General features: G+C 40.9%; 1 protein-coding gene across 1 annotated transcript in view; it reads right to left on the bottom strand.

Moving 5' to 3' along the window:
* Window positions 1-6535: 6535 nt before the first annotated feature.
* Window positions 6536-18599, bottom strand: part of ARHGAP20 (Rho GTPase activating protein 20) — a 94589-nt gene continuing 82525 nt past the window's right edge. The window contains exons 10-15 of the mRNA XM_070943925.1: window positions 18287-18465; window positions 14871-15032; window positions 12794-12903; window positions 12279-12468; window positions 9725-9839; window positions 6536-8268 (exon numbers count right to left, since the gene is read on the bottom strand). Of these exons, the coding sequence (XP_070800026.1) occupies window positions 6536-8268; window positions 9725-9839; window positions 12279-12468; window positions 12794-12903; window positions 14871-15032; window positions 18287-18465 (2489 nt within the window). The remainder of the gene's footprint in view (window positions 8269-9724; window positions 9840-12278; window positions 12469-12793; window positions 12904-14870; window positions 15033-18286; window positions 18466-18599) is intronic.

The raw sequence follows: 18599 nt of genomic DNA, 5'->3' as shown, positions 1-18599 counted from the left end.
TCTTGCTATCTCTCTGATGGGTTTGTTTTGTTTCTTCAGCCTAATGATGGCTTGCTTCACGGATAGTGACAGCTCTTTGGATCTCATCTTGAGAGTTGACAGCAACAGATTCCAAATGCAAATAGCACACTTGAAATGAACTCTGGGCCTTTTATCTGCACATTGTAATTGGGGTAATGAGGGAATATCACACACCTGGCCATGGAACAGCTGAGAAGCCAATTGTCCCATTACTTTTGGTCCCTTAACAAGTGGGAGGCACATATACAAACTGCTGTAAGTCCTACACCGTTCACCTGAGTTGGATGTACATACCCTCAAATTAAAGCTGACAGTCTGCAGTTAACGCACATTGTGTTTGTTTCATTCCAACTCCATTGTGGTGGTGTATAGAGCCAAAGATGTTAGAATTGTGTCGATGTCCCAATATTTCTGGACCTGACTGTATAAGTCTAAGTGCTATTGCTATTATTTCTGAGGATTCATATGAGAAGTTATCTTAGCTTATTGGAGCTGCTAGGGAAGTGAGTTTTAGAAGTAATGTGAGAGGGGTTGATGACATCCATCATTCTTAAAGGAGATGGCGATGGCATAGGACAGGACTGTCAAACTCACAGCCTGCGGTCCGGATGTGTCACATGCTGGCCCCGCCCTCTGCCTGGTTTAGCAAAGGGGAAAAAAGTCCTGATACATCACGTGACACTGCTGTGACGACGTGAGTTTCACACCTCTGGTATAGGAGGTTGTAGCAGCAATGATTCTTGCCACAGTGACATCACATTTGGACCATTACAATTTGCTATGCATGAGGTTGCCCTTGAAGATGACTTGAAAATTATAGCTATTATAGCAGGATAACAAAAGCTGCTGCATTGTCTGCCCATTGGCGTCTATGTCCAATTCATGATGTTGTTGATTACAGTACCAATATTGTGCCTTATTGGTTGTATTTTGGTTGTATTTGTGAAGGCTGGAGATAGAATTTGCATGCCCAATATGAGCAGGGTAAGAAAAGATGCTATATATATGGCTGTGAAGGATGGAGGGTGAAAACTGTTTTTGGTTGTGGCCTAATTGCCGGCCATTTAGTCAGTCTAAAATTCGACTAATTTTAGAAAGGCTGTCAATCCCTTTTAGAGACTTCAAAGCAGAAGGTGTTAAGTATTTGAGGATACTATTTGAAGGTAGTAGGCCATAGGACTTCTAGGGTTATATCTCTGTTGCTTTATGACTGAGATATGATTTACTATACCATGTTTAAAGAAATATTGCATTTTATTGGAATGAAGTTTATAATGGCAAATCATGTAAAACAAACTGAATCCATCTACAATAATGGCACCAGGCAATTCCTGAATTCAAGAGACATTTCTCATGACTGAAGTTGTGATTAAAAAGTCATAAAGAAGTATACATACTTTTAAGTCCATGCAGATCATTCTGTCCCACAAAAGGAAATCAGAAATGTCTGGGGTCAAAGTGGAAAGGCAACAAGTTCTTCTTTTCCCTTTGTAGACACCAAGTAATTTGGAATTCAAGCTGGTAACTCCTGAGAAACTGATCATCCAGAAGCTGTTGGCATACAACTGCTAGCATCTCTGTCAGTAGGTTTACTTTAATGTTCTGTAAATTGGAACTTGAGATCACAAGCATACTAGTTCAATTCCTACAATGGGTTTCAGATTGAGAAAGATGCTCTTAAAAAGCTAGCTATCAGAGGGTCAGCAACCCTTTTTGGGCAGTAATATAGCCATCTGTTCCTAACCATAATGGTGCCAGAAGGACAAAACGTGATGTCATGACACACACTCTGCCCAGGGGTGGGTTCTACTTACCTTTACTACTGGTTTGCACCACGCCTGCGCGCGCTCTACTGCACATACGCAGATCATCTATGATGACGTCCGGGTCAGTGGGCGGAGCCTCCCGCCGGTTTTACTACCGGTTCTTGTGAACCGGTCCAAACCTGGAGCAACCCACCACTGACTCTGCCCTTTTGTATTTGCATTGGCACATGACCTGCAAAGAAAGGGCAGAGTTTGCACTGCAATATCATTACATGCATTTGATCACTTGCCTTCCTTTAGATACCTAAAGACTGAGGATTGTTTGATGATGTGCAGTGTTCTAAAATTCCTCTTGGTAAATTTGAGTTTTATTTATTCGAAACATCTGCCAGTTACAGCTCATGAGGCTATAGAACTCACTGCCCACAGGCATTCTCTGGGTGAAAGAAAACCTTTCAGATGTCCGAGAAATGATGGCTCAGCTACCTTCCCACTTATGTATATGATCCGTATATTTCAAGTTGTAGCGACTGAGATAACATGTTGCACTGCCACATGATTTATTTACAAAACTTTAATTAGTTAAATCATGGCTTAGCACAATGTGTGAATGCAGTCATTCTCAATTAGCATCATCTGAAATGTCATAAATTCTCTAGCGATTCAGGATGGATTTGGGGGTGGGGGTCTTGTAACTGAAAAAAAAAATCTGTTAATTAATTCCAGGCTTTTATTGTGTCATCTTTTCATCCCAACAAAAAAAAATTCTGGTACAGAGATAATCGTGTCTTTTATTTGTTACCTTCCTGTTATTTTCTTCCATTTTTCAGTTTAGAAAAAATATATTAAAGTGGAAAAAATGAAACAGCTGTATGGTATCTTTTGATTCCTGGGCCTAAGCCTTCTTCTCTGGAAGTACTCAAAGTCTAAATTTAAAAATGTAACTAAAGGACTCTTGACATTCTGACATATGTCTGAGTTTCTGGAACAATAAGCAAAGTAGCAAAAATATGTGCACACTTTTGTGATATTGTCTCCCCCATTGTGAAGCGCGCTAAATTTAATTGTGCTGCGAGAGCAGCGGGCAGGCTATGAAGGTGGCAAAAGCAGCAGTGTCAGCCGCAGCCTGGCTAGTGTCTCGGGGCGGACAGCAAGTCATGCGCCTCCCAGAGCAACTAAGGTGCACACAGCACCAATAAGGGCCAGAAGAAGTGCCCGCAAGACCCAGCAAGTACAGGGGCTATACTCCCGCTCTGGAATATGGAGCGAGTCTCCATCCCCTGCCATCGCCCTTACCTTCTCAGGCCAGGCGAGGAGTGACTGGGAGGGGAGGATGAGGTGCGGGGCCAGCCAGTGGTGCGTTCAGCCGACAGGGAGCCACAGCAGGGGGACGAAAGAGCCGCATGCGGCTCTGGAGCTGCGGGTTGCCAACACCTGCCTTAGGTGATACTAGCATTGGTTCATTAACATAAAGATAAGTAGCTGTAGTATCTACTGAATTCAGCCATATTTTCTTGATCTTGTTTTTCGGCATCATGTGTTAGCTTAAAAGCAAAGAAGCAATTAATCTCTGGTAACATAATATGAAGTTCTTGAACAACACTGCAAATATTCTGCTTTCTGAATGAAGTCCTTTGCCTGAACTCATAAAAAAATGGAAGAATAAAGTTTATTATTTTTGGATATCCATTCTGTGAAACATTTTGAAATGTTCAATGTTTTTTGTGTTTGAATTATTTTTGGAAGAGTAGAAATTCACAAAGGATCCAGTTTAAGTTTGTTGAATTCCCTCTTGAAATGAAAAGAGCTTATGACATTTGAAAATTTTATTATACCATATTGCTTTTTGTTGACTGTTGTTATCTGCCCAAAGTCTGTAGCTAAGATGGATACACCATATAACTTTTCTAAATAAGTAAGCTTGAGATTTACTGATAGGGGTTATTTTATAGTACTTACAAGAAAACAAAGATAATGCCATCTCCACGCTATTAAAATGAGCAGTTTTATTCCTGCCACATACAAATCTGACCATCTCAGGTACAATGGATAAACAGTCTAATTGCCCTGGTCCCATTTTTGAACGGGATGCTTGTTAGTGAATCATAGGTTTTTAAGAGACAAGATACCACCTTCCTGAAGTTTATCCATCTGGTTTAAAGGAAACAAACAGTGGTTTAAAATCAATTTAAAAGCAAAATAATTTAAAATCCCAGATTGTGGGGACTCTCCTCTGAAGAGGCGTGACTACTTTTCAGTCGCTCAAATTTTAAAATTACCCAGCATGTTCCGTTATGAACAGATCAATAGAAGTTCCTTCCATATGCTCAGATAACTGTTGGGCGAGAAAACACATGGTATGTGGGCAGCCCTGAGCCCACAAAGCAGCACTACTTCTTGGATGAGAAATTATAATTATTCTTAAATTCTCAATGGTCTGAAGACTATGAGTTTTCCCCTCCACAACAAAACACCAAAGCAATAGGAGCCAGAATTACAGCTTCCCAATGTCAATGTCAGAGCTTTTGTCTTCTTTAGCACAACTTTAAAAAAAAAGAAACAAGCCGAGAAGATGTTGTTTTACTGGCTGATTTCCTGCCTCATCAACTGAATAATCCATTCAAGCAGTTCAAGGCAAGAGTTCACAGTAGAAGAAGAGCTATCCTGAAGGAAACTGGGAATGCAAAAGAAGAAATCACAGGGCTGCAAAAATTAAGACTGATGACCTATTTAAATCGACAACCAGCAAACACTCCATACTCAATAATTATTCCAAAATATGCTGCCAATTTGTAGTTTTCATGTGACCAAAAAAATGAGAATTTTTAAATGATTTACCACATTAACTTTAATTCAATTTAATTTTCTAGTTTGATTTGGTCTTGATTTGATATAAGTTGGCTATGATGGGAACGTCACTGGAAAAGGAAATGGGGGATGGTCGCAGAGGGCGAACAGGAAGTCGGCCATGCTGGGAGGGTCTCTGACATAGGAAAAGGAAGAGACAGAAAGTCCTTCCTGGCCAAAACAAAGGGTGATGTGGTAAGTCACATGGTTTGCTTGGTACTTATTTTTAGTACTCAGTATGACTCTTAGAACCAATTAACAAAGAGTACCAGGGTACCACTGTATTTATAACTGTCATAGCATCCCTGGGTCACGTGATCATCTTTTGTGCACTTCACAGCTGGCTTCCACAAGCAGAGTCAATGGAGAAACCGGCATTGTAATTGCAAGGTGCGGTCATATCAGGGGTGGGTTCTAAAATTTGTTACTACTGGTTCTGTGGGTATGGCTTATTTTATGGGCATGGCTTGGTGGTGGTGGGGGTAATGTGACTGGGTGGGCGTGGCCAACTTTTTAAAAAAATCTTTTAAAAGCATTTTTTCTACAACCTTAAGAGGTTGCAGAAAAAAATGCTTTCAGAAGCCTCTGACAATCCCAGCTGAGCCGTGCGATCATCAGAGGCTTTTTAAAAAAACTTTTACAAGCATTTTTTCGGCCGAAGAGGTTGTAGAAAAAATGTTTTTAAAAATAAAATTTAAAAAAAGCCTCTGATAAGGTGGGTGGGGTAAGCAAGCGGCGACTGGGCCGGGGACCAGTTCGGGGGCGTGGCCAGCCAATGTTATTACCGGTTCTCCGAACTACTACAAATTTTTACTACCGGTTCTTGCGAACCGGTGCGAACCGGGAGCAACCCACCACTGGGTCACATGATATCTCACTTAACAACCACGGCAGAAGAAACGTCATAAGTCTGTTGCAGTCCTGTGATGTTTCACTTAATGTCTGCAACACTTAGCATCAGAATTGCTGATCCCAATTTTGGTCATTAAGCAGGAGCTGCATGCACTTCTGTATTTCAGTGAATGATTTACACATCCCTGCCAGAGCCCACCCACTCAAAAGGTGAGTATTTTCCACATGTACAAAAATACACATTTATTTCAGAACATATACAATAGCAAAAAAAATAATATACCAAGATATATTATACAATCTTGAAGCTTTTGGAAGATAAATGCATTACTTTCAATATATTATAATAAAGACACGTAGAATAATTATGTAAGCTCTGCCTGCAATGCCATCACTACCACCACCAGCAAAATGTAATGCCATTGGAGAGCATCATCATAAAACAAAACAAAAAAAAAATGGAACAAATAAAAATTAATAGCCAAATGGAACACAGAATGGTGAAATACATATAACTTGGACTTTTAAGTTACAAAAAAGTTCAAAAGTCATCCTTTATTCCCCCCACCCCCTTCTTGGTAAGGGAAGAAAGTGACTGCAACTACTGAACAGATTCCTCATAAAACGTTTAAGACATCCTTTCTTGGAGAACAATGAAATGGACCATTGGCTTCAAAAGAGCAATACAATACCAAAGCTATGAAGGCCAAGCTGATCATAACACATTACAGCCAAATCACCATGGACACAAAACATAAATTTACAATGTCCAGAATATATATGAGCTATTTTTAAAAAGTTACGTAGCAAGCACGTACACAAGTGTTTGCTAGTGTTATACAATCAAGTGTTTCTCTTAAATCATTTCATGTGACCTTCCTAGATACCAGGAAATGCCTTTAAAAATTGCAAGAATATAGCTAAGAAAAATCATTCCACTCATCCCTCAAATAGCACAACTTCCCTCAGTTCCCTGATGAGACGATATCCCCTGGGATATTAAAGCAACACCAAGTTAAATTGAAATAACATTCTTTGATATCAGTTGCTCAAACATAGGATTCCTCTGTGAAAAATTTCTGGTCTGTGTCCTTGAATTTGGGATCACTGCACAACTTTTTCAGCCATTCCATTTTATTAGCATCGGTTCCTTCTGGGGTTTTGGAAAAGCTTTTATTACTTGGAGCCATTTGAAATGAACATTCATCCTCATCCTTGACTAAGTGTGAAGAAGCACAACATTCATTTTCCAAGTTGATGTCAGCATCTTTGGGCTCTCTGATCAATGAAGATTTATCAGTTTTGGAATCTGCTGCTTGCTGGACTGCAACTCCTGTGAAACGGGTGGTTTCATTTAACTTTCTCTCAATGACCCGCTGATGGTCAGCCCCCAAATCAGCCTCTGGCTTGGGTTTATTTTGAGACTGTGGTTTAAGACTGGGTTGTTGTTGCTTGTAAGAAACAAACACTGTAGAATTTTCCTCTTCTTCCTCTTCCTTGCTATGCTCTGCTAAAAGCTCCAAGGCCTTTAGCCGTTTCTCCTGGGCTTCCATGGCACAAAAAGGAAGGCTAGTGAGCTGCCCAACTTCCTGAGAAGATCCGCTCCCCAAGTGCCCCGCCACAGAATTGCCATCCATTGCGCAAATGCTGCCCGTTCCTTGTTGCCCCTGAGCTAAATTACTCTCAGAGGGAATTGTTGTTGACTCCAAAGTTATTTTCACAGAAGTGTTATTTTTCTCATTCTGCTTGGAGGCTCTTTCCCTTTTCCGTAGAGTCCAGTTTTTCATGGTGGAAGCACCACTTTTCAACCATGTGCTGGGATGCAGAGTGACCGGGTTTTTGTGAGGAAGCCATTCCAGGTTCTCTTTCTTAATAGGTATCAAGCTGCTGGTTTGGTTATTGTTGGCTTGGTTAGAAAAAGCGCTAACTCCGGATCCAAGGTGAATTCCTGAAAAAGGATTAAAATCAGGAGAAACCTCTCCAAATTTCCTCTGTGGCTGAAAGGCACAGTCTAGAGGAGAGGAAGCCTCGGTTGGGGTAAACACCGAATAGTCCGAAAACTGGGAAAAAGCACTATCAAGAGAGCTCATTGAAGACCCTGATGGGGAAGTTCCTGGTGATGAGAGGCTAGAGCAGCTAGTCCTTGAGCAAATATTTAACCTAAGTGGTGGTGGCAGGAGGAGACGGTTAGAAACATCTTTCTTTTCACCGATATGACTTTCAGGACCATCCTTGTTGCTTACTTCTATCCCCATAACCAAATTCTGATTTATAAGTTTCTGGCCTTCTACTTGGAGAGAACGAAACTGCTCAAGATAGTCTTCATTTGTGTGGGACAGAACAGCATCACAGCTGGCTTTGCGTACAGCGCTTTCATGAAACCCACTGAGTGGTGTAAACTTGGAGTCAAGAAGACCAATCGTGGGCTCTGAACAGCGCCTATGCCGCCTTGAGCTTTTCAGAACATCTGAGATGGCCGTTGATGAATAACCTGACGTGATGGAACACAGAGACTCATTCTCAGAGTGCTCCCGTGACGAAGATTTGTGATGGAAGCCCACAGAAATGGACACTGGCTGAGATTTGATTGGTAATTTAATCTGAGCATCTCCAGCTTCTGGCGAGTCCAAATCACAGTCGCTCAAAGTCAAAACGGAGTCTCTACTCCTGTTCTCTTTCCCTCGTTTTTTAAAAAGGTTGTTAAATGCGGGATCTGTGCAGTCATTTAATTCATTTTCCAAACTATCGTAGGAGGAGTCATTCAGGTGAAAAGAAGAGAGATCTGCAAGAATATGAAAACAGGTGTTACCAAATTTTAAGGTTTCGCCAGCTCAATCTAGAGCAAAAATACTGAATAAAACAACAGTAGGTTTGTTTACAACTTTTCAGAGGTCAATACTGGAGCATTTAGAAGCTGCAGCTGGTGCAGAGTGCAGGAGGGGTAGGCAGTTTTTGGGGGCCCAAGCGTGGCCCATATAACTCCACCGCTCTGCAAACTGCACTGGCTGCTGATTTGCTTCTGGGTGTAATTCAAGGTGCTGGTAATTACCTTTAAAGTCCTTCATGGGATAGGTCCAGGCTATCTGGAGGACTCTCATCCCACTGGAATTGGCCCGCCCCACCCATGCCAGCACAGGAGGCATGCTGCAGGCCCCATCACCCTGAGTATTCCAGCTATTGGGTCCAAGCAAAGGGCCTAGTCTGCCGCTGCTAGCACCTGTTCTCTGGAACATCTTAACTTCCCCTTCCTCTTCCCCCCCCCCCAAAGTGTTGGGCCTAACCCTTAAAGACCTGGTTCTGCCAGTTGACTTGGAGCTTCAACAGAGGGGCTTCATGTTGGGGGTGGCTGATTGATTAACAAAGATCCCACCCACTTCCCCTCTCATTTTATTCCCTCCCCTCATCTTTTTAACTAAGTTGATGTTAAAGGTAAAGGTAAGGGTTCCCCTCGCACATATGTGCTAGTCGTTCCCGACTCTAGGGGGCAGTGCTCATCTCCGTTTCAAAGCCAGCACTGTCCGAAGATGTCTCTGTGGTCATGTGGCCAGCATGACTAAATGCCAAAGGCGCACGGAATGCCGTTACCTTCCCACCAAAGGTGGGCCCTATTTTTCTACTTGCATTTTTTGCGTGCTTTCAAACTGATAGGTTGGCAGAAGCTGGGACAAGTATCGGGAACTCACCCCATTCGTGGCACTAGGGTTTCGAACCGCTGAACTGCTGACTTTTCTGATCAACAAGCTCAGCGTCTTAGTCACTGAGCCACCGCGTCCCTTTTTGTTATAGTGTGTGTGTGTGTGTGTGTGTGTGTGTGTGTATTATAGTTGATGTTATAGTATTATTAATTCTATTATTATAAATTATACAGTGTTATCTTTTAATAGGGTAAGCCAAGTTACCATGTGGCAAGATGGGCAGTTAATAAAATTTACAAACAAACAAATATGCAAATATGCTTTTCAGTTGTTAAACTAATTTTATCTATTCTTAGAGAAATCCTGAGATATGTTCCAGCAGAGTGATGGCTTTGTGTCACCTTCATGGGACTTGTTCCTAGGAATCTCTTGCATTTTTGACCACACACTGACTACCCCCTTTGTGTGATCTGAAATATATATTGCAATCCTGATTTTTAAAAAAATGCCAAAACAACAAGTTGTAAAAACTAGGTTAAAACGCTAGAATATTGCACTCCCCTCCCACTACACTTTTCTTTCTTTCTTTTTTTTTTTAGTTACCTGAACCGTCTTCCCGGTTATCATGTTTGGGCATAATATCTGCAAAGACAGAGATAAGTTCTTCCCCAAAGATCCTGCAGCAATTTTCGATGAGAAACTGTACAAGGACAGAAACCTGTGAACGAAGAAGGATGCTGAGATTAAGGCACGAAGGTCACCATGGCATTCAAGGTAAGTCAAAAGAATTCATTACCAGACTCCAGCTTGCCTCTGCTGGCCCGCCGGGTGGGAAAGTTCACTTTTATTTATTTATTTATTTATTGGTTCAATTTATATGCCGCCCTTCTCCGGAGACTCAGGGCGGCTTACAATCCGTTAAGCAATAGCCTTCATACTTTTATATATACCTGCTTAGTAGGGCTTTCGGCCCCCCCAAGTGGTGTTCTTTTTTATACAAAGTCAGCTTATTGCCCCCACAATCTGGGTCCTCATTTTACCTACCTCGAAAGGATGGAAGGCTGAGTCAACCTTGAGCCTGGTGAGATTTGAACTTGCAGTAATTGCAGGCAGCTGGTGTTACTTAACAGCACTTTAGTCTGCTGCGCCATTTTTACTTTTACTCCTTTCAATTAATGTCGCAGCATTTTCAGTATTAGTATTACATGTTATGAAAAAAAAAAGTGCAGTTATGTAAAACCTTCCAAATGCCCTTTAATGACAAACCTCATCCTATATATAAAACATGTTCTTTCAAAGAAAAAATAATAAAATAAATAAAACCAAGTGAGACTTCCTTCTAGTCCTGCTGTTCCCTTGGCACAGAGCAGGCTTTTCCCACAGATCTGTCGTCAGCTCAGTATTAGAACATTTTCCTTATTATCTCTTGTCAATTATGTGCTCTCTTATTTCTATGCCAGTTCTTTTCTTCCCACACAAATCCTCCTATTGCAACCTGTTAGTTCTAGGCTGCCACCCAATACAGGGCTGGAATCTGAAAATGTTCCACAATGATTACTGATCACATTGGCAAAAAAAGGAGAAATGTAAGAAGATGGCTGCTCTTCATCGGTTAGTACCTAGTGTAAATTCTTGTCCATGGATGACTCCACATTAGCAACTATATTATTGATTTCTGTGGGAAAGCAGAGGGTCACCTGCTTGAGGCAAGCTTAAATATTCGAGCAGATGAATATGGAAAGGCTACGACCTTGAACGAATTCAGATTGGATGCTTAATACAGGAAAGCATCTATGTCTTAACATGCACCAATGCTTGCCGGGAAGACAGAACAGTGCAATGTTGGATGGTAGAAAAAAGTAAGCTCTTTATAGCATGAGACATTTTGAAGCCACATCCCATATTACCTTTAACTATGTACTGTACAGAGCTTTCTAAAGTGGGAGGGATCCAGGTTCACTCAGAAATTGAGACCTACTGGCCTATTTCTTGAGAAAATAGGTTATATGTGAGTAAATCTGCACACTCCCAACCAGTGGTGGGTTTCATTTACCTTTGCTACAAGTTCGCTCGCGCATGCACGCTCACTTTGCTCCTGTGCGCTTTTCTGCGCATTTGCAGAGCATATTTGATGACGTCTGGGTGGGTGGGTGGAGCCTCCTGCTGCCGCTACTACCAGTTCGCCCAAACCGGGGCAAACTGGTAGCAATCCACCACTGTTCCCAACTCTTTTTTCAAAATAGCATGGGGCGCGCCAGGAGGTGGGGAAGGAGGCGGCTTGCCCCCGCTGCGTCCCGCCCTCGCTGCGTCCCGCCCTCACCCAGCCCTCCGCCACTGCCTCCCTTGCCTGCTCGCTCGCTCGCCTCCTCGGGCACCGCTCCAGCCTCCCCGCCCTGTCAGGGTGGCAATTAATCCCATTCAGTTTTTGGGTAATTGCACCTTGGTTAGAGAATGGATCGTGACCATTTCCTTGAAGTATACTTTAAGAAAATAAAACCCGAAGATATATTTTCTAAGAAAAACTCATTTATTTGTTATAAAGAAAATAAAACATCTCACTAGCTAATTAATTACATCTTGGCAAAGCTTCCCGGCCACCTCTCTTGGCCGGAGAACAAAGAAAAGTTTTAGAAAGTGAAGGAATGTGGACATGAGAAGTTAGCTTAAAGATAAGAACTTGGCAAGCTACGGTAAGTCTGAAAGTTCAAAAATAAGAGCTCATCTGGCAAATACAAAAATGCAGTGACATTCGCGCCAGCCTTGCCAGACGCCCCCGACGCCGCACCGGGAAGCGCTGCCAGCTTTGCCAGGGCAGCCGTGGTGGGGGGAGCCTTGCCTTGCCCAGCCGGCCTCACAGTGCCCTTGCCCTGCCTGCCTGCCGGATGCCCCTCCAGCCGCTGCAGCTGCTCCTGCTCCTCCTGCTGCTGCCAGTTGGGGCAGCAGGGCTGCCGGTGGTGGCCAGGGAGACGCGCACATGAAGTTGCTCTGAAGTGAAATCTATTATTTAAAAAAATAGCCTGTACTTATTGTATTTCCCCTCTTTGGACATGATCCAGAATAATTGAGAAGACGCTGTACTCTTGTTCTTCCTCTTCTACTGGTTCCTTAGAATATCTGAAGCGGTTCCAAGAAAAGAACCTGAAGAACTGTGGCTTACCTTCTTGGTGAATTCTCCTTCAGTCCCTGGATTTGCAGGAGCTGGAGGCCAGAGCAAGCTGGGTGCGATGCACACTGCTAAATTGAATGCGGTCATCTGGTTGCCTTCAGACTGCTTTTGTATGCTGTGTAATACTCCAAAGAGGTAACGCAACAGCACTACATTGGCTCTTGGAAGCTGTTCCATTAGTCTAGAAACACAAAATCAAACAGAAAGGGCTTCACAGCTGACTCTCAAAATTCTCCTTTTTAAAAAGCTGTGCTCTCCGTTCTGAAACCTATTTCCCACTAAGTGGAAGATTACTGGAGAAAACTACATATATATTTCCTGCGTCAGTTTTTCAGAAAATATCAAGGGACAGTGGTAGGAAGCCAAACTGTAAAATATGTATCTGTGCGTGTGTGTGGACACGCTCATACACACACACACACACACATTTTACAGTTTGGCTTCCTACCACTGTCCCTTGATATTCTCTGAAAAACTGACACAGGAAATTATACAAGCAATGTTACCTGTGGATGATTTTCATTTGCTGTTCATGGTTCCCTTCATCCATTAAGGAAACCCACTGATCACAGAGCTCGGATGAGAAGATGCTTCCTGGGATGTTACGAAGGAAATCCTTATTGAAAGAGAAGAGAAACATATACATGAGCAATCATTTCAACATATACATTTTTTTCAAAAAGGTTTGAGAGTCTACATGTTCTATCAATTATATGCAGGAGGGAGCCTAGCCTTTCACAGAATTTCAAAGAGAAGTTTCAAATCAAATATTTGGAGGATTCTATGATTGGGAAGATCAATGGGTTACAGAAACATCTCAGCACTAGACTAATACACATGTTGCATGTGCTAGGTCTCCGAATTGTTCGTTAATGTTGTCTTAAATCCCAATTTCAGGTAGTAGGGTTGGGAAAAACTTCCTCTTTTTTTTTTTTGAAAAGTTTTTCAGTTTTATTTCTTATACACGTAATATAAAATGTACATTTTCTTATACATAATTAATCATACATATACACGTTTCCCTTAAAGAAAGCATTAAAATAAGGCATTTTATTTACCGTATTTTTCGGAGTATAAGATGCACCTACCTTTTTTGGTGAGGAAAAGAAAAAAAAGAAATCTCCCTCTGCCTCTGAGCAATTTTGCCTCATTGCAGCAAACAGCAAACAGCCTGCTTTCCTTTCCTTTTCCTTTTCAGCATAGCTTGATTAGCACAAGGAAAAAAAAATCTGCTCCAGCAATTTACCTCTTTGCAGCAAGCAGCAGAGCTCTGCGCAAAACAGCTGAGAGCAAATCAGCTGAGAGTTGGGAGGCCGATCCAATCAACTTATGCTAATTAGGCTGTGCTGAAGCTGAAAGGAGCTGTTTTTTCTTGCTGTTTGCTTGCAAGGAGGTAACTGCTGCGAGGCAGAGGCCAAAAGGTGGGGGCCAATGGGTGGGCGGGGCTACATTCGGTGTATAAGACGCACCTAAATTTTCACCCCCTTTTAGGGGGGAAAAAGGTGCATCTTATACTCTGAAAAATACGGTACATTCGGAGTTGCTCTTCTACCCTTTCTTCCCTCATTTCGCAACAAACCTTCTTCTTCTCCTCCTCTTTCCCTTCCCTCCCTCCTCTCCTTTCTCCTTCCTCCTCTCCTACCTCATCCTACTTCCCCTTCCTTTCTCCCACTCCTCCCTTCTTTTCACCCTTCTCACTTTCTCTCCTACTCCTGTCCCTACCCTTCCTTCCTTTCCTTTTCCCTTTCTTCCATTCCTCTCCGTCCCTCTCCTCTTCCTACCCTCTATTCCTCTCTCCTTTCTATCTTCTTTGCTGTGGAATATTCTCCTTGTTTGGTATCCAAGCAACTCCTATATTCTAATAATATATACTTTCTTTCAATTTCTTTCCAGATTTATTCTATCTATCAGTATTATCATCATAATTGTACATTTATTCTTATTATCTTCTTTCTTTTCCCCCCTCCCATCCCCCTTTTTCATTTACTCTGGTGTCATCTGGGTTTCTATTTCTTTTTTATCCTCTCCCTCGTTTAACTTTCTATTATCTAAATCATTTATCTATCCTCTTATCTTCATATTTCTTTTCCAACCATATATAAAATCTTCCCCATGTCTTGAAGTACACTGATTCCCCTTTATCTCTTATTCTTAGAGTTAATCTATTCATTTCCACACAGTCTAAAATCTTTTTTATTACTTCACCTTCTGACGGAATTTTTTCTGTCTTCCAATTTTATGCAAATACAATTCTTGCTGCTGTTATTATATGTATAATTAAATACACATCTTCTTTACTATATCTCTCTGGGAGAATACCCAATAAAAAAACCTTTGGTTTTAATTCTATAGATTTATTTATGTAATATTTCTTCCAACCATTTCTGGGAATCTTAAATCCCAATTTCAGGTAGTAGGATTGGGAAAAACCTCCTTGTAAGGAGTTGTCTACAAGTTCCTTGAATTAATCTGCAGAGTTCTAGATTATTTTTTAAAAAAGGAACAAGATAATCTTCATATCCAGACAGGCAATTTCAACGGTCAAGTAATTGTTACACAAGAGTGAAAGAGATTCCCATCTACCTTAAACACAGAGGCTATCACAAACACAGACTCGCAAAATAGGTGTACGTCTTCACCCGAGTCAAGCTTCTCTTTCAGCTCTCTGCAGGATTTTGCATTTGCTGAACGTCTGAAAATACCCCGAGTAAACGGTCCCTCTTGATAAAGAAAGCAAAGCATATCCTACAAATGAAATATATAATCAGTACATGAAACATGGCAAGTGATTTTAGCAGATAAAAGCACAGGTTTTTCTTTAAAATTAGCAGGTTTTTCTCTGGCTACTTAATCTGTCCAAATTCTTCTCAGTCCCACTTTATTTATGTTAAATAAAATCAAGGCTGGGTTATATTCAGTTTATTCTTCACATTTTCTCTTTTCTTAGAACTTTGTACTCTTTTCTGAAAATCCCTTGTTAATGGCTTGCTCATTCCTTCCCCATCTCCAAAGTCAGCTCTATTTTTTTTTTATTTTTTTTTACAGATTGAATTACTATTAATTAATTTAGGATGCAGTATCTTTAAGACTTCTGGATAAATGTTTGAAGGTCAGAAGTGCAAATACGTCAAACACACTGGGTCATGCTGGCTGGGGGAATTCTGGGAGTTGAAGTCTATCCATCTTACATGTTGCTGTAGTTTAGAATGCTGCCTTAGGTGGATGTTTAAGAAGACTTCTGAAATGTTCAGTCTGCCTCTTTCTTCCGCCATCTCTTTATCATTCACATTTTGCTATTTGTGTTGAGGTATCCATTCCCTTTTCTTTTTTAAGTATTTGGTACTTTGCTAATCTGAAATCATTCCTCATACTGATCAAATTTTGCAGTGCAACAACCAAAGTAGACTTTATGACCATAATTTTTAGTTACACTTAACTTATCAGAGTTATAAGTTACAAGGTTGTTTAAAAAAAAAAACTTTAAATGTGATATTTTGGAAGGAACCATATGTTGAGGCATGTCTCATTTCCAAATATAGTAACTGTGGGAGTTGTGGTTTATGCACAAATTCCTGTACTCTTAAGGGGAAGATAAGCACAATGCATATGTGTATCTAATTTGTATAAAGCAACATCAAATGGTAAATCTTTGGGAGATCTATGTGTACATGAAAACCAGTAAGGTAAATGGCAAATGCTTCTTCTGCAACCATGGTTTGAAGCCACAGTTTTAAAATGTACAGTTTGAAAGCATGGTTTCAAAAGAAGTTGTATTAACTCTGATACACAAATAATGCAGAAATTTAGCATTTAGTATGAAGAAGAAAAAGGAATAAAGGTGCTCTAAAGGGAAGGGAAATATTTGAAGAAGTTCCTAATTAGTAAATTATCTTTGGCAGATACATGCCAACTTATGCTTTAGCCTTCACTATCTCAACAGAAAGCCTAAATGTAAGAAAATAACAAGTCATAATATTGGTTGCTTATTAAGATAATACCGTAGATATAGTGTACTGGTTTTATTATAGTACTTCTCATAGCTAACAGCATATATTCTCTAACTATGGTCTAAAACAGGGGTGTCAAACTCAATTTCATCAAGGGCCGCATCAGGGTTGTGTTTGACCTTGGGAAGTCCGGGTGGGTGTGGCCAGCTCAACGTCACTCGTGTCGGAGGCGCCTGTGGTGACAACCCTCTGCCAGTGAAAACAGAGCTCGGGAGTGCCAGCGGGCCAGATCTAAGTACTCCGCAGGCTGGATCTACCCCCTGGGCCTTGAGTTTAACACCCGATCTAAAATATTAGGTACAAGTATCAAGTATCTTACATGCTCCACTATCACAGCAATGTCCATGTGTTTATCGATTGGCCAACAAGGACTTTATATTTTAATGAAATGAACTGGGATCCACAAAGTCTAAGATGGTAATAAATTTGTTACTTCAATTTTTGATGTCAAACTTTTCCCCCTCCCCAAAACAGCAACAGAGTTTTTCTCTAGAAAGTCTAACATCCTAGAAATCAGATTTTGTTATTTGACACAAATATGGAGTGAGAAATCAGAAAATATTTATTCCATGATAATCTTATGATAGGAGATGCGATAGTACAAATGATTACATAAAATGCCCATTTACAATTTGAGTTGCAATTTGATTTGTTTCACCAAGTGGGACCTAAGTAAGGCTCCAAACCCCTATTGATTGTTCCTTTGCTCCTCCTGCCAGAATCTTCTTACTCCCTGCCTAGAACAGGGGTAGCAATCTATTGCCTGTGGTTGCCAATGTGTCTGCAGGAACTTTACTTGATGTTCACCATACTCTCTGTCCCAGATTGGCATGTCACATAGGATGCTTTTGAGCCATACAATAGTGGCCAAAATTGTGAAACCTTTTGGGAAAAGTGTATTGTCTAAAACTAGCTAATAACACCACTTGTTTTTGGAATAGTACCATAAAATTATATATCAATGGAGAGATAATTTAATCAAGAATGTAATGCAATAACTTTTATGAAGGATTTGCTATTAGAATAGCAGCTACAGTATAAAGAAGAAACGTGAAACACATAGAAAAAACGAGATCTACAAAAATGATCCCCATGTCAGTTAATACTTAGTTGGGTAACCTTTAGCATGAATTACGGCCTTACAATGTCTTCTCATGGAGTGAACCAAGTCTTTTAGTTCTGTAGCTGTTATAATGTGAAACCAAGATTGATTGAATGATTGCTTCTGTTAACTGGGTTTTATTGCTGAGTCGCTTCTGACTAACAAGTTTCTTTAATCGGCTCATTGGGTTAAGGTCTGGGCTATTCCCAGGCCATTCCAGCAGTGGAATATAGTTATCTTGAAACTCCAAAAAAAAGGGGGTGTTATTAGCCATCAAACCTCAAAAATACACTTTTCCCCAAGGTTTCCACAATTTTGGCCACTACTGTACATAAGGACCCACAGGAGATGGCAGAGCATTTGAAGGATCTAATTTGCCATCTACAAACTAGATTTCCCAAGTCTAGTTTCATGACTGGTCATGTGCACAATGGCAAATAAGGATAGCTCTCGACTTAAAACAGTTTATTTAGTGACCATTCTCAATTACAACGGCACTTATGACCACTATAGCATCCCCATGATCGTGTGATCAAAATTCAGACACTTGCCAACTGACTCGTGTTTATGACAGCTGCAGTGTCCCGCGGTCATGTGATCACTTTTTTTCCCAATCTTATGACATGCAAAGTCAATGGGGAAACAAGATCCACTTAACAACCATGTTGCTAACTTAATTTAATGGCGAAATTCACTTAACAACTGTCTTATTTAGCAACAGAAAATTTTGAGCTCAATTGTGGTCGTAAGTCGTAGACTACTTGTATTTTCTCAATGAAGAGATTGACTGTTACATATTCTCAACAGCCCAAATGTGTTCCAGGGCCACCTGTGCACATCTTTACCCAGAGAGTTGTCATCATTCCACCCGCGATGTAAAAGAGACTTACCAAGATAGGTTTGGGCAGATTATCATTCTCACAGATGGATGAGAGGGAAAGGCCGAACAGCTTTCCTGATTTGGAAGACGTTGGAGATGGCACTAAATGATCCACCGGAGCACCTGTTTCTCGCCAGAAGGCCCAGTTTATAATCGATCTTTTCCTTTTAAATGGCTTTTGGCTTAACTCTAAAGAAAGGCAGGAAAGAAGGAAGAGAGTAAATTTTGCTTTCTGTTTATTTTAGAAGAGAAAACTATTCCTGTTCTGGAAAGCCAAACACTGTGGTTAAGGTGTTAAGATGAGGGTACAGAGCCGTGGTGAG

The sequence above is a fragment of the Pituophis catenifer genome, unplaced genomic scaffold (assembly GCF_029215685.1).
Source record: "Pituophis catenifer annectens isolate HBS135680 unplaced genomic scaffold, rPitCat1.0.hap2 SCAF_4, whole genome shotgun sequence".
Lineage (NCBI taxonomy): Eukaryota > Metazoa > Chordata > Lepidosauria > Squamata > Colubridae > Pituophis > Pituophis catenifer.
The sequence above is the reverse complement of the archived record's forward strand: the minus strand, read 5'-3'. Positions and strand labels throughout refer to the sequence as shown.